The sequence below is a fragment of the Mandrillus leucophaeus genome, unplaced genomic scaffold (genome assembly GCF_000951045.1).
Source record: "Mandrillus leucophaeus isolate KB7577 unplaced genomic scaffold, Mleu.le_1.0 Scaffold105, whole genome shotgun sequence".
Lineage (NCBI taxonomy): Eukaryota > Metazoa > Chordata > Mammalia > Primates > Cercopithecidae > Mandrillus > Mandrillus leucophaeus.
The window spans coordinates 775,680-790,103 of NW_012098654.1; the positions used below are offsets into that span (position 1 = coordinate 775,680).

The 14,424-nt window shown below is 54.9% G+C and overlaps 1 protein-coding gene across 3 annotated transcripts in view; it reads right to left on the reverse strand.

Annotated features, from left to right (window-relative positions):
- Nucleotides 1-14,424, reverse strand: part of ACOT7 (acyl-CoA thioesterase 7) — a 148,835-nt gene that overhangs the window by 73,728 nt on the left and 60,683 nt on the right. For all 3 annotated transcript variants that reach the window (XM_011981204.1, XM_011981211.1, XM_011981219.1), the window contains 3 exons: nucleotides 14,096-14,252; nucleotides 8,465-8,556; nucleotides 1,920-2,034 (listed from right to left, as the gene is read on the reverse strand). In XM_011981204.1, coding sequence (XP_011836594.1) covers nucleotides 1,920-2,034; nucleotides 8,465-8,556; nucleotides 14,096-14,252 — 364 coding nt within the window. The remainder of the gene's footprint in view (nucleotides 1-1,919; nucleotides 2,035-8,464; nucleotides 8,557-14,095; nucleotides 14,253-14,424) is intronic.

Below are 14,424 nucleotides of genomic sequence, written 5' to 3' on the forward strand. Positions count from 1 at the left end.
ATATATATATATCTTCACTGGGATTTCATCAAAGCAGCACCATTCTTTCTGTTAATACCGATGGATTAATTTTTTTCTTTCTTTCTCCCTTCCTTTCACCTTCCTTTCCCCTCCCTCTTTTCTTTTCTTCTCTTTTCTTTTCTTTTTTCTTTTCTTTTCTGTGTTTGTTAAAACGCAGACGTGAAAACAGAAGAAACCTACAGGAAAGAAACCGACCTACCCAGTTTGTTTCCCCAACAGGAAAGAAACTGACCTATCCAGTCCCACTGGCCTAAGGTGACAACCAGTCCGCTTTTGGCAAGTTGAGGCTGGAGCACAGACTGGATCACAGACACAAACGTGAGACTAAAGACACACAAACTCCTGTTCAAGCCTCAAGTTGACCCACCCAGAAAACAAGCACACGCCTGCTGCACGCCAGCAGCCAAGCCCGGAAAGCTATGCTCTAATCTGTGCGCCCACTGGATTTTCATCAGTTCCCCTTGGTGCTTATGTGGACCAAGCAAGGGAGGTGAGCGGCCATAACAATGCCCCGAGTCTGGGTTAGCAGGTGCCAGGACGCCTCTCGGCAGGGATAGGAGCAGGTGGACCCCAGAGTGGAGCCCACGTCACAGGTATATACAAGGGGAAAAGGGATTACTTGAGGCAGGTCCTCCACCGCTGCTGAGGGTGGAGGCAAAATGTTGAAACACCCACCATGGCCGGGGTCTCCCAAGGCATGGTGGGGGCAGCAAACCCTCCCCAGGCTGCAGTCCTGCGTGAGGACGGCTGTGGAACCCAGCACAGAGCACGAATGTGCCATGAGCCCAGGCCATTGCAGGGAGGCAGAGAAGCACACAGCGCATCCTACAGGGAATTCTCCTGCCACTATTAGAACGTGATCGCCATGTGTGCAGTAGGGAGAGGGGTAATGCTCGTTGCCTGCCCCCCAGAGCTCACCCTGTTCCTAGGGGGACAGACGCTCCCCTAGGCCCCCTGTCCTGAATTCTCTCTAGGAACTCGGGGATTTCTCTGGGTAGAAAGTCCTTGCTTGAGGCAAAACATCTCATCGTGCCTTCGTTTACATTTTGGATGAACATTTTGTTAAAGCCAGAGCACCCTGACATGAGAGCAAGAGGATGGACGGCAGAAGGGACCAACATCACGGGGAAGCTGGGCATGCTACAGACCCCAGTGCCTGCCTGGCAGAGCCACTCCTCCAATCAATGTCTGAACAGTGGGGCCGGGAAGAAATGGCGCTTGAACAGCTGCTACCATTTTTTTCTTTTTTGGATGAGTTGGAAATCCCATCAAGAACAAGCCACTTGGCCAGGTGTGGCGGTTCACACCTGTAATCCCAGCACTTTGGGAGGCCAAGGCAGGCTCATCACTTGAGATCAGGAATTAGAGACCAGCCTGGTCACTTGGTGAAATCCCATCTCTACTAAAAATACAAAAATTAGTCAGGCATGGTGGCATGTGCCTGTAACTGTAATACCAGCTACTTGGGAGGCTGAGGCTGCAATGAGCCGAGATTGTGCCACTGCACTCCAGCTTGTGTGACACAGCGAAACTCCAGCTCGAAAAAAAAAGGAACAAGCCACTGAGCGAACATAAGGAAAAGATACAACAAAAATAAATTCCTCATGAACAGGTGCACGCCGCCTGCCTGGCAATGGAGGCCCCATGCACAGTGCCCTCCTGGGACTGGCTGAGTCGCTCAGGTCGCCTTCCAGCTGTGTGACTGGAGGGGTCTACACGGCTCAGGGCAGGGCTGGGAGACAGCCCTCCCTGGGGACCCCTGAGAAACCGGTTCCAGGAGAGTATGATCAGTGCTGGGGGAACCTCAAGCAGGAGGCTCACGTAGGCCCAGCCAGCTCCTGCCTCCTATGCATCCCCAGTGAGGAGCGGCACCTGTTGTTGGTGTCCGCGTCTCTTACCTGGGTTGAGGACTGGCTGGACGATGTCCCCGTTCCTCCACTTGGTCTCCATGCGCTCCAGCTTCTGGGCTTCATACCGCTTCCGGCCCTCCTCCTCCTGCTCCTGCCGAGAATACTGTGGGAAACCACAGACAGGTCAGGCCCAGGCGGGACACGGCCTCCTCCCCTCTACAGGCAGCCACGACCCCAGGCCCCTTATGTCACATAACCTTGTATAACTGGGACTATCTTTCTTTCTGTTTGTGTGTGCTTAACATAAGTAATAAGAATACAGAAAGAGTGAAATCCCACGTGGCTCCACTCCCCAGAGAACCTGGGTCAAATGTTTGGTTTAGATCCTTCCGGGAATTGCTTTTATGCCTACAAATATATACAAAGCTCTGTGGTGCTGTATATGGAGCTTAAAAGCAACTGTGTATCTATTTAACGTAATTTTTGTGACTATGTGGGCACTTAGCTTGTTTCCAATTTTTCTTTTCTTTTTTCTTTTCTTTTTTTTTTTTTTGAGATGGATTCTTGCTCTGTCCCAGGTTGAAGTGCAGTGGTGCGATCTCAGCTCACTGCAACCTCTGCCTCCTGGGTTCAAGTGATTCTCCTGCCTCAGCCTCCCCAGTAGCTGGGACTACAGGCGCCTGCCACCACACTCAGCGAATTTTTGTATTTTTAGCAGAGACGGGGTTTCACCATGTTGGCCAGGCTGATCTCTTGACCTTGTGATCCACCTGCCTCAGCCACCCAACGTGTTGGGATTACAGGCGTGAGCCACCGCACCCACTATTAAAACCATACTGATTCTAGGTTACCTAAAATCATTTTGCACTGTCCCATTCCTCTCTAGGATTCATTCCAGAATAAAGGGATCCTCAAAAAGGCCCCACCTACTCTCCCAGGGCCATGACAGAGCAGGAGCTGTGTGTGTCCCTGCTGACCCTTGGCCAATCGAACAGGCTGTATATTAGTAGAGAACAGGCAGTCAAAGATGGAACCATCCCCCCGAGGCTCTCTGAATGGATCATAGGGGTTTTTGACCCCGGAAGTTAAAAATAAATGTGAATATAAGACTCAGCACAGGCCGGGCATGGTGGCTCGCGCCTGTAATCCCAGCAATTTGGGAGGCTGAGGCGGGTGGATCACTTGAGGTCAGGAGTTCGAGACTCCTGGCCACATGGTGAAACCCTGTCTCTACTAAAAATACCAAAATTAGCCAGGTATGGTGGTGGGCACATGTAGTCTTAGCTACTCGGGAGGCTGAGGCAAGGGAATCGCTTGAACCCGGGAGGTGGAGGTTGCAGTCAGCCAAGATCGCGCCACTGCACTCCAGCCTGGGCGACAGAGCGAGACTCCATCTAAAAAGATAAAATAAAATAAAAAACGCCAACTCTTAGCACAAAAACCAAAGCTCCTGAGTCCCAGGACACAACAGGGGATATTGCATTTCTTGGACATAACAGACAGTTCACTCACTGCCCTCCTGTGCACAGTGGAGGGGACGCACTACACTCCCTCCCCATGGGACCTCAGAGGGGCCCTCAGGGCCTGTGTGCTGGCCCCAGGCCGGTTCCAGACCCTCTGCCTGCTCCATCCCCCAGGACCTTCTCCCTCCCTGACAGCCTGGCTAGGGGCCAACTACCACCTGGCTGTTCTGATTAACCTCAACTTCTGCTCTCACCGTTCACTCACCCAACCATTCCAGCTGAGCCTGTGGGGAAGCCACAGAACCCAGGGCCCCTCTGGGCCCCTCCCGGCCGCCTGTTGAAGCCCCTCTGACCTAAGCAAGTTCACTTCAGATGGCTGTGTTAGGCCTTCTTTCGAAAGTCAGTTTTAAACATCTCGATAATTCCTGCTCATGGCTCAGCTCCAAAACTGTGCAGGGCCTGAGCACCATTCACCATTCCTCGGCTTAATTATCCATCATCTTCAGTTGAGAACCCATCTTCAAAAGAGGCTGGGAAGGGAGCTGAAGGGTTTGTTCAAAAGAAGCAAACCGTGGGGAGTGTTTTAAGTTGCAGTGGATAATTCAACCTTTTCCTCCATAAATAAATCACGTCCTAATGTTCCACCAGCGAAGTCATGACTGTGAGAGGAGAGTCTGTGCTGTGTGTCTACCTAGCAACATTGGTGGGTGAACTTCAGCATCCTCAAGAAATGCCTTTTAAAGGGAACTTTTTTTAAAGGAGCCACCCCCTGGTCTAATACATCCTTGTGGCATCCAGTACATTTGTCTGGGCTTGGCGGGCACACAGGGAAATGATGGGGCCCGGTCCTGGACACAAGCCACGAGGAGAAGCCAGGCCTACTCCCCAACGCTGCCTTTCCATCTGGGAACAAAACCGCTGGAACATTTTAATGATGGCTGGCACCTAATTCTCACCCCCGAGGGCTCATCAAACCCAACTGATCTGAAGCAGCAGACAGCGTGGCCCAAATGTCTGAGAGACAGGCTGTGAACCTCTTCGCTCAAGCACGTATTCGGACATTTGAAAAAAACCAAAGCATCCACCCCCAACGGCCACTCAGCATGTCCAGGGCTGCGGTTGCCCCTCCGGTCATCCTGGGCCCCTCAGGCCCATCACAGGGACACCGAAGTTCCATGCTCACTGGGAAAGCTGCAGGCAGGCTGGGGAGGAAGGTGGAACAAAGAAAAGATGTCCTGCACTGGACGACTGTGCACACGGCCAGCAGCTGGGTTCCTCCAGGGAGATGCACACATCCAGGAAACCAGAGCGTGTGTGTGTGTGCGCATGCACGTTCAAGATATCTACATGCATACGTATGTGACATCTCTATCTGTATGTGTATACATATTATATATATCTGCATATCTATAGATACAGGGATGTACATTTTCCTAAATCTGGGATGGCTGTAGAAAGGTCCGCAGGAGCATGCTCATGGAATATAAGACAGCCCTCTGGCCAGGCCACCAGCAGATAAGCATATGCTCACCGGAGCCAGGGAAGGAAGCTGCACTTTCCGGGACTCCGAAGCAGGCCTCTGGCTGGGCCCACCAGTGAAAAACAGGAGACCCAGATTCCAAATCAGCGGGAGGTTTGTACTACGTGGGCCTAGCATGTGTTGGGGGGAAGACAGTGCAAATAGCTCTGAGCACCAGCTGCAGCTGAGAACTGTGCAGCCTCTGCCATCTGCAGCTCCGGCTGCCTCGGCTCCGTGGAACGGTTTCAACAGCTCCTTGACAAGGCCAAGTTGATATTTATGTCTCATCAAACCCACTATACAAAGGAAATGAAAAAGCAACCGGGAGCTCCTCCAGGATGTGGGAGGGAGGGAGCTAATTACTGAGCAAGGAGAGGCGAGGCTAAGAGGGGCCACGCTGAAAGCGCCCTGTCCCTGCGGCGAGGGGACGGGAGCCAGGGGAGTCTGAAGCTACCCGTCCCCTCCACTGGCCAAAACCCAACAGCTCTCGGTGCATCGATCCCAAGCAACAAGGCAGCAAAAGCGACTGTGTTCAGGTCCAGACCCGCCCCTCGGTATCACCCGCCTGAGATGTACCATGAGATGCTAAAGCCAGGCATGGGGCCTGGGAGAGATTTCAGAACTGGATAGCATCTGAAAATTAAATCCGTTAAATGCTATGTCTCAATATTTACATGTGATGTAGCTCACTGAACACCAAGGGCTTAGAGAAAAGAATAAACGTGGGGGTGGGTGTGCCTGCAATTCTGCGGACAACAGTCAGGAGCCCCCAACTGACCCCTGCTCCTTAGGTCTTCAACCACCCCGAGTTAGCACTGCCTGAAAATGACCACAACTTCCATCTCAGCCAAGAAGCAGGGAGAGAGGATAACAGCCCCACAAAGAACAAGAGACGGGGGAGGGTGTTGAACCGAGGGCTGCTGCACTGGGTTGAACAGCGTCCCTCAAAATGTATATCCACCTGAAACCTCAAAATGCAAACACTTCCAAAAACCGGGTCTTTGTAGTTGTAAATAGTTAGAATGAGGTCACAGCGGAATGGGATAGGCCCTAAGCCCAGTGACCCGTGCTCTTGTAAGCAGGCCGTGCGAAGATGGAGGCAGAAGCTTCAGGGACGCAGCCTCAGCCAAGGGACGCCTGGAGCCACCCGGCGCTGGAGAGACCAGGAGGGATCCTCACCTGGCCACACCTCTGGACTTCTGGCCTCCAGAACTGTGACAGAATCAACTTCTATTGTTTGAGAGCTACCCAGTCAGTGGCACTTGGTCACAGCAGCCCCAGGACACTGACTCAGGCGGGAGCGTGAGACTTCGGACTCCACACCCTGACCCCGAGCCCCCGCCTGCTGGCCAGATTCTGGCATGCTGCCATCCTGCTCTCATAAAACCAAAGCTGTGGCCGGGCGCGGTGGCTCACGCCTGTAATCCCAGCACTTTGGGAGGCCGAGGCGGGTGGATCACAAGGCCAGGAGATCAAGACCATCCTGGCTAACACAGTGAAACCCCATCGCTACTAGAAATATAAAAAATTAGCCGGGCATGGTGGTGGGTGCCTGTAGTCCCAGCTACCGGGGAGGCTGAGGCAGGAGAATGGCGTGGACCCAGGAGGCAGAGCTTGCAGTGAGCCGAAATTGCACCACTACACTCCAGCCTGGGCGACAGATCGAGACTCTGTCTCAAAAAAAAAAAAAAAACCAAAGTTACAGCCACCAGCCTTCCCTTCCCTTCCCATTAAATGTGGACAGGGTTCCCCTGTCACCAAGATTTAAAAACAACAACAACAACAACAAACCTAGGCCAAACAGCAGCTGGACCCGGCAGCCAGCCACACCCACCTGGGGAGACACCCCACCCAGACCTTCACTGCCCTCTGAGGAGACCCCGGCAGGGTGCCTGGTCAGACACTGAGCTGAGGAGAGAAGAGAGGGCAGGAAGCACGTCTCAGGGAGTACCTCCCCAGTCTCACATGGGCAGCGGAAGCAGGGACTGGGGTCCCATCAGCCCTGGTGACCCGGGGGCCACAGGAAGACAAAGAGCCAGGCCTCCTACAGGCGGGAAGTGGCCTGCTCCCAGCAAACGCTGGGGAGGGGACCAGGGCTTCTAAAGTGGCCTGTGCCTGGCAAACGCTGGGGAGGGGACCAGGGCTTCTAAAGTGGCCTGTGCCTGGCAAACGCTGGGGAGGGGACCAGGGCTTCCAAAGTGGCCTGTGCCTGGCAAACACTGGGGAGGGGACCAGGGCTTCCGGCAGCAGCAGGAACACCCAGCATCTCTGTTGGGTCTGGAAGCAAAAAGAGCAGGCACCAATTCCTGACAATCTGGTTCTCAGTTTTATTATTTCTAAAAATGTATTCTATATATATCTCAGCCGGAGGAAAAGCTCCCCGCCGGGGCCCACACTGCAGAGACTCAGGATCCCGGTTCCTTCCCTCTAAGAAGAGCTCCTCCTGGGGGCTGGGCCTGTGGACTGCAGGGTCAGGCTGCGGGAGGAGCTGGTCACACCTGTCCTTGGACTCGCCAATGAACTTGGGGCACAGGAGAAGGAGGCGAGGGAGTACTTTTAGGGAATGAATTAAATTTCTTTATTCCCAACGTCTCCCCTCCGAGAGTCTGTTCGTGCAGCTTCCACAGGCTTCGCCCACAGGCCCACCCATGGCGGGACTCCTCTGACAACACAATGAACCGGTATTATGCTTCCACCGGGTGCAGTGGCTCACGCCTGTAATCCCGGCACTTTGGGAGGCCAAGGTGGGTGGATCATGAGGTCAGGAGATCAAGACCATCCTGGCTAACATGGTGAAACCCCATCTCTACTACAAAAAAAATTTAAAAATTAGCCAAGCGTGGTGGTGGGTGCCTGTAGTCCAGCTACTCAGGAGGCTGAGGCAGGAGAATGGCGTGAACCCGGGAGGCAGAGCGTGCAGTGAGCTGAGATCTGGCCACTGCACTCCAGCCTGGGCGACAGAGCGAGACTCCATCTCAAAAAAAAAAAAAAAAAGAAAGGTGCTTCCATCACAGCGAAGCCAGAAATGAGAGAAACTCAGAGAAGGAGGCAGATGCCAACAGGGGACAAGGAGGGAGAAAGACCAAAGCTCACACGAGGAGAGCTGTCTCCACGGCCACTGCGTCACAAGCAGAGATCAGAACCAGCTTGCAGGGCCCACGGGGCAGCAGCCGGCCCGGCCCAGGCAGCCTGGTGGTCTTGGCTCCCGAAAGAAGGACACATCACTATCACAATCCTGTCACTGCCTTTTCTCTGCTTAGGGAGTGTGACAAAAAGGTCCCTAGGTTGGAGGGACATTTACGTCCACAGGTTCTGGGCCAGCTTGCGCTCACATTCCCAGCATGAATTAAACATACACCAGAAGATCCCACACAGACATGTCTCCTCCCCACCCGTGTTTCCTCGAAGGCAGGACAGAAACTCCTGTGGAGCCAGGGATGCCCTGCCCAGCCCAGAGGGGACACTGCCTGCTGGTGGACCTGGCACCCTGTGCCCCAACTTTGACCTGTCACTCCCTTGGGACCCTTAGCTGAACGAGCCTTCCACCATCAGGCGAGGTGACCTGATCTTTGCCATCTGCCCCCAAGAGAGAAGTAGAAGGGGCACCTTACCACAACAGGAGGCACCTCGAGGACCTTGTCCACGTTCTTCAGCGACAAGGGCACATACCACAGGGTGGCCTTATTGGTCAGCTTTTTGGCACCTTAAGAGAAGAAAATCACATAAGTGATGCCCAGGAGACGGGGTAGGGGTGTGAGCAGCCAGGCACGTGGCAGATGCTGCTCCGGCCCCCGGTCCCAGCACCCGAAACACCCCGCACTGTGTACTACCTCTCTGGCCCCCAACCCCCAAGGCCCCAAGGTCTTTTCAGCATCCTGGCCGGGGAGTGCTGCCATCATGTGAGTGTGGACAAACAGAACAAGAGACCCCAGAGCCCACGGAGAGAGGCTGCGTGGGGCCCACCCCCATCACAAGGTATGCCCCCTAAAACTGGCTTGAACTCAGGACCCCAGCTCCTCCCAATGCAACCACTCTGGGGCAGTTTTCCCTTTTCTGGGGTGGCTGAAATGACTTCAGACCACGGTTAAGCCTGGATGGTCCGGAGTTGGTCAGCCACAATACCCAACAGAGATCACCAACTGCAGGCAACCTCCTCTTCCTGGTGTTTTGACAGAAAGGCAGCTTGATTACGAAAACACATCAGAGGCTCCCAATGAGCCTCCCAGACACAGGGGAAGGACTGATGGGCTGCAGGCAGATGCCCTTCGCTCTGCCCAGGGAGACAAGGCTGAACCCACTTCACCCACTGGCTCAAGTCTCCACCAGCTGATCGCTGCTGACATCAAACGTCAAAATCAAAAGTGCCTTGCTGGGGAACTTGATGTCCTGACGCTCAGACAAGCAACATCTTCTGCAGATCCCATCCACCTGTCTCAGCACTGCCAAGAACTCCCACCAAACGGGGAAGCCCAGAAAGACACTTGGCCCACACAGACGTACAGGCTGCAGAGGCTCAGGAGGATGTGGAGGCTGTGCCCAGGCAGAGCAGCCCAGGGGAGGGGCAGGGGAGACAGCCAGGGCCCCCACAGCCCAAAGCACAGAGCAGCGGAGCCAGCTCATCAAAGCCCCATTTTTGCCACCCCAGGAACTTCCTTTCCTTCACACCAGACACTCGGGTGTGGTGCCAGCCCATCCAAAGCTCCACCAGAAGCTTCCGGGTGCCAAGAGATGGGCTATAGGCTGCTGACTCCTTGGGGCACTGAAGCCAGCCACAGAGCAAAGTGGGGCTGCAGGACAGGGAGGCCTGTCCGTGCTGAGAAACACAGGCTCATGGCCTGTCGGAGCTAAAGCAGCCTAGAGATCCCTGGTGTACACCCCTCACTTGTACAGAAGGAGCCTGAGGCCCAGAGACATCAAGGGGTTTGTCCAGGGTCACACAGCAACTTGGGGCCATACTCCCATGTCCCAGTCATTTCAGAGAAGTATCTGCAAGGATGCCTTTAAAAAGTGGTTTTGTCAGGAGTGGTAGGTGGCTCACACCTGTAATCCCAGCACTCTGGGAGGCTGAGGCGGGTGGATCACTTGAGCTCAGGAGTTCCAGACCAGCCTTGGCAACATGGCGAAACCCCATCTCTACCAAAAACACAAAAAATTAGCTGGGCATGGTGGTGCGCACCTGTGGTCCCAAACACTGAGATAGGATGAACGCTTGAGCCCAGAAGGCGGAGATTACAGTGAGCCTAGATTGCACCACTGCACTCCAGCCTGGGCGACAGAGCGAGGCCCCGTCTTAAAATAAAAAAATAAATAAAAGTGGCTTCTTCAATGTGGAAGATCCTCACTATAAGGCAGAAGAGGGAACTGCAGGAAATAACAGAGGAAAGGGAGACGGGAGCAGCCCCAGGGCCCTGCCTAAAACCCCCAGAGCAGCTCACTTCCCACCAGTTACCTGAACCTGCCTTCCCAAGGCAAAGTATTTTTCCTCCTGGATAAACACAGCCCCAGGCTCCAAGTCAAGCCCCAGGGGGCCCATTAAGAAAAGGCCCACGCCTGCCCCTCCTCCCCCCACAGAACACACCGTGAGGGCATGGGGCTCCCTGGGCTTGGGAACCACAGGCAAATAATATGGGAAAATATTTCTACCGCACTTTGACTGAGAGTGAATCTGACAACCTGCTTTTGGGAATAAAGATTTCCTGTTGAACTCGGCTAGAGCCAGCCTGACAAGCCGGTTTCCATGACAACTCGAGCGGCCCTCTGGACCTAAATGAACACCATGGAGCAAATGAGGCAAACATGCTAATTGTACTTTCTCCATCATTTGATGAAACCATCAAAAGACAACAGCAGTATTAAAAAATATCTCTCGGCCAGCTGCGGTGGCTCACGCCTGTAATCCCAGCACTTTGGCAGGCCGAGGCAGGCAGATCACGAGCTCAGAATCGAGACGATCCTGGCTAACACGGTGAAGCCCCGTGTCTACTAAAAATACAAAAAAATTAGCCGGGCATGGTGACATGTGCCTGTAATCCCAGCTACTCAGGAGGCTGAGACAGGAGAATCACTTGAACCTGGGAGGCGGAGGTTGTAGTGAGCCGAGATGGCGCCACTGCACCCCAGCCAGGGCGACAGAGCAAGACTCAGTCTCAAAAAAAAAAAAAAACTGTTAAAATCTTAAGAGCTCCCAGCTATTTTTCTGGAGCAATTCGTAGCAATCACATCCCAGTTAGCTTAATATTTTGACAGTTTCTGGGGATAAATAAGCCGCCTCAAAGGCAAGGTTTGCGGGTCGTCTGCCTGGGCCCGTGCTCGCTCAGTGGCCTCATGACAGGCAGCACAGCCCAGGAAGAGGGGACACACAGAACAGGGGACCCCTGCCTCCTGGGGTGGAGACAGCACACGGATGTCACGCACACAGCTTATGACTCAGCCTGTTCCGGGTCAGGGCCCCAGCACGCGTCCTCTGCCTCCACCTGTAATGCCCCTGTCTTTCAGAGGTCACTATCCATTCAGCCAGTGCTCCCCACGTGCCCACTGTGTGCCAGGCGCTGCCCTTGGTGTTGGGGCCTTCATGAGTTCAATTTCCAGGGGACACTTGGGCAGATACAGAGAAGGGCCTCAAGAGAACAATAGAGACTGCAGAGAGAGATGGCAGAGAAGCAGAAGCACAGACAAGGAGATGAGCGAGACAGAGGGGGAGATGAGACCCGCAGTCACAGAGTGAGAACAGCGGGCTCCGGGGCCTGACCAAGACGCGGAGAAAAGCCACAGCCACGGGGCTCCAAGGCCTCCCTGCCCAGCCCCTGCTACAGGGAAAAGGCTGAAGCTGGGAGGAAGAACCTGGGGCACTGCCCAGCCCCACTGGGAAAAGCCGTCATGTGCTGGCAAGCGTCTCCTGCCTTCTCCAAGCCTCACATGCACGACAGGGCAATGCCAGCCCTGATGTCCCCAGGGAGGAAGGGTGGGCATCTCTGTCCCTCCTGAGCCCATCCTTTGGAGGAGGAGAAGGCCGAGGGCTGTGGTGGCCGGGACACAGCGGGGAGGCTGAGAAGCTCCCAGCACCTTGTGGGTGAGCTGAGGTGGGGGCTGCTCTCTCATGCTTGTGCCTGCCTTGGCTCTGCACAGGAGCCTCTCCCGCTCTCCCCACTGTCAGCCCCTAAAGAGCGAGGGATCCCCAGGAACATGTCAGATTGCGTCATCCTCATCAATACCCCATCAGCGAGAATGTCTCAGCACTGACGCCCAGTTCTTCCTGGTCGCCTCTGCTCATTCACTTATTCATTCATTCATTTGCTCATCTATTATCAGTTCCATGTCTATCATGGGCCAGCAGAAGTGGCCAAGAAAGGGAAGTTCATGATCTGGGGAAATCATCAAGTTCAATACCCCTGACCTTTGGCCTGCATCGCTCTGTGCTGTGGGGAGAGCGGGTCCCAACCGTGCTGAAAGCCCGAGAATGCCTTTCGGTCTCCCTGCCTCTCTCCTCATCATCCCAAACTGCTTGGCCAGGTTCGGAGGCTCCTGCCTTTAAGCCCAGCACTTTGGGAGGCCGAGGTGGGTGGATCAACTGAGATCAGGAGTTTCAGACCACCCTGGCCATCGTGGTGAAACCCTGTCTCTACTAAAAATACAAAAATCAGCCAGGTGTGGTGGCTCACGCTGTAGTCCCAGCTACTTAGAAGGCTGAAGCAGGAGAATAGCTTGAACCTAGGAGGCAGGAGAATAGTTTGAACCTGGGAGGCAGAGGTTGCAGTGAACCGAGATCATGCCACTGCACTCCAGACTGGGCAACGGAGCAAGACCCCATCTCAAAAACAACAACAACAACAAACCGCTCATCAGGGATTCCTCTGAGGCTGTGGCCTCTGATGGACCACAAAGGAGGCTTCCATGGCAGAAAATCTGCAAAGCAGATCCATTCCCAGCATTTTTGAAGCCACCAACTCCTGCAATGACAAAGGGCGCTGCTGACAGGGCTCTCACAAGCAGGAGGGTCCTGGGAAGCAGGAGAGCGCGGCGGGCCATCCCTCGTCTCCAGGAAGGGGCCAAGGCTCCATCGCACAGTCAGGAGAAGAGATGCAACCTCACAGGAGATGGCAGGGAACCCCCAAGGCCCCTCAAGTGGGGAACCCACCCAGCCCTGAGCCTCTCCCAAGTCATGGGCACTGCTCCTGATGTGGGAGGTGCCCATACACCCCTTCCTGTGCCACGGCCTGAGACCAGCATCCAGGGTCCCCCTGATGTCAGAGGTGCCTGCCGAGGGAGCAACAGGCAGTGGGAATGCAGACCACCTTCCACTCCAGGCCCTTGCTCAGCTCAATCTGCCGACCTGCCGGAGCTGGGCTGACACAGCCATTCTAATCACCAACCCTGCTGAGGTCCTCAGAATGTTCTAGATGCATAACTGTGTTTGCTACCGGTCTGTCATGGGGAAGAGGACTCGAGCTCCTTAAATGGCTATGAACTGGCACTCCACAGGGCAGCCACTGCTGAGGAACAGGCATTGGGAAGAGGAGGAAACCAGCCCAGCCTCTCCTCTGCATGGGAGGACTGGTGACCCAGGAGGTGGCAGGGAGAGGGCCAGGGGCAGGGGAAGAGGCCTGCCTTCCCCCTCACCTCCCGTCCCCAGCCTGGGTATAAAAAGAAGCATGAGCTGGTGAACACTGGAGCCGCCCTCTCCTGCAGCGCCCAGTGGGAAGCGGAAGGGGGTTTCCATGGTTACCATGGCCGAGGAGGAGAACATTCAGATGAAAGCAGAGGCAAAGGTTCACCCAGTGAGCTTCTATCTGAGCCTGGTTTCGGGGCCCCCAGGAGCGGGCAGTGTCCTCTCTGGAGCCAACACCTCCCTATGCTTAAGGAGGGCAAGCAGGGCAGGGAGCCCCGCAGAGGGGTGGATGGTGTGCCCCGGCCTCACAGCCCCCACCCAGTCCCTGCCATGGATGAGCTGGCCACAGCAGCAGGACGGGCAGCGGTGATATGCTCAGGCCAGACCCGGACAGCAGGGTTGAGTCCTGCTCTGGGTAACTGAACTCGGGCTCGTATCTTAACTCCTCTGTGCCTGTTTCCTGTCTGCAAAATCAGGGCAATGGACACAGCTGCTCCCAGGGCCGTGGTGGGAGGTGAGGGAGGTCTCATTGATGGAAAAGGGGCCAGACCCTGGAGCGTCCTCTGCCCTCAGGAGGGAAGCAGCTGTATAGCCACGGCCCTTAGTGCTCCAGTCGCCACGTCGCTTCCAGAAGTACCTGTGAGGATGTTTTCGGACATCACGTTGACCTGCACCTCCACAGAGTGCTTGGAGGTGTAGGTGATCTCCGCGCTGACGTGCGCCACCTCACCGATGCACATGGGAGACAGGAAGTCAGTGCGCTCGACACGAGCCAGCGCGGCTACACAGCGCTCCTGTGGAGACAGAGGCAGTGGTCAGTCCAGGTCAGCCAGCCCAGCCCCGAGAGCCCCACCCTGGACACGCTCCCTGGAAACTGCCTTTGCTTTCATTCCCCACTGTGAAAGCAACCAATTTATCACAATTTATTGGCACTGTGCATTCCTTTTCTTTTTTTTTTTTTTTTTT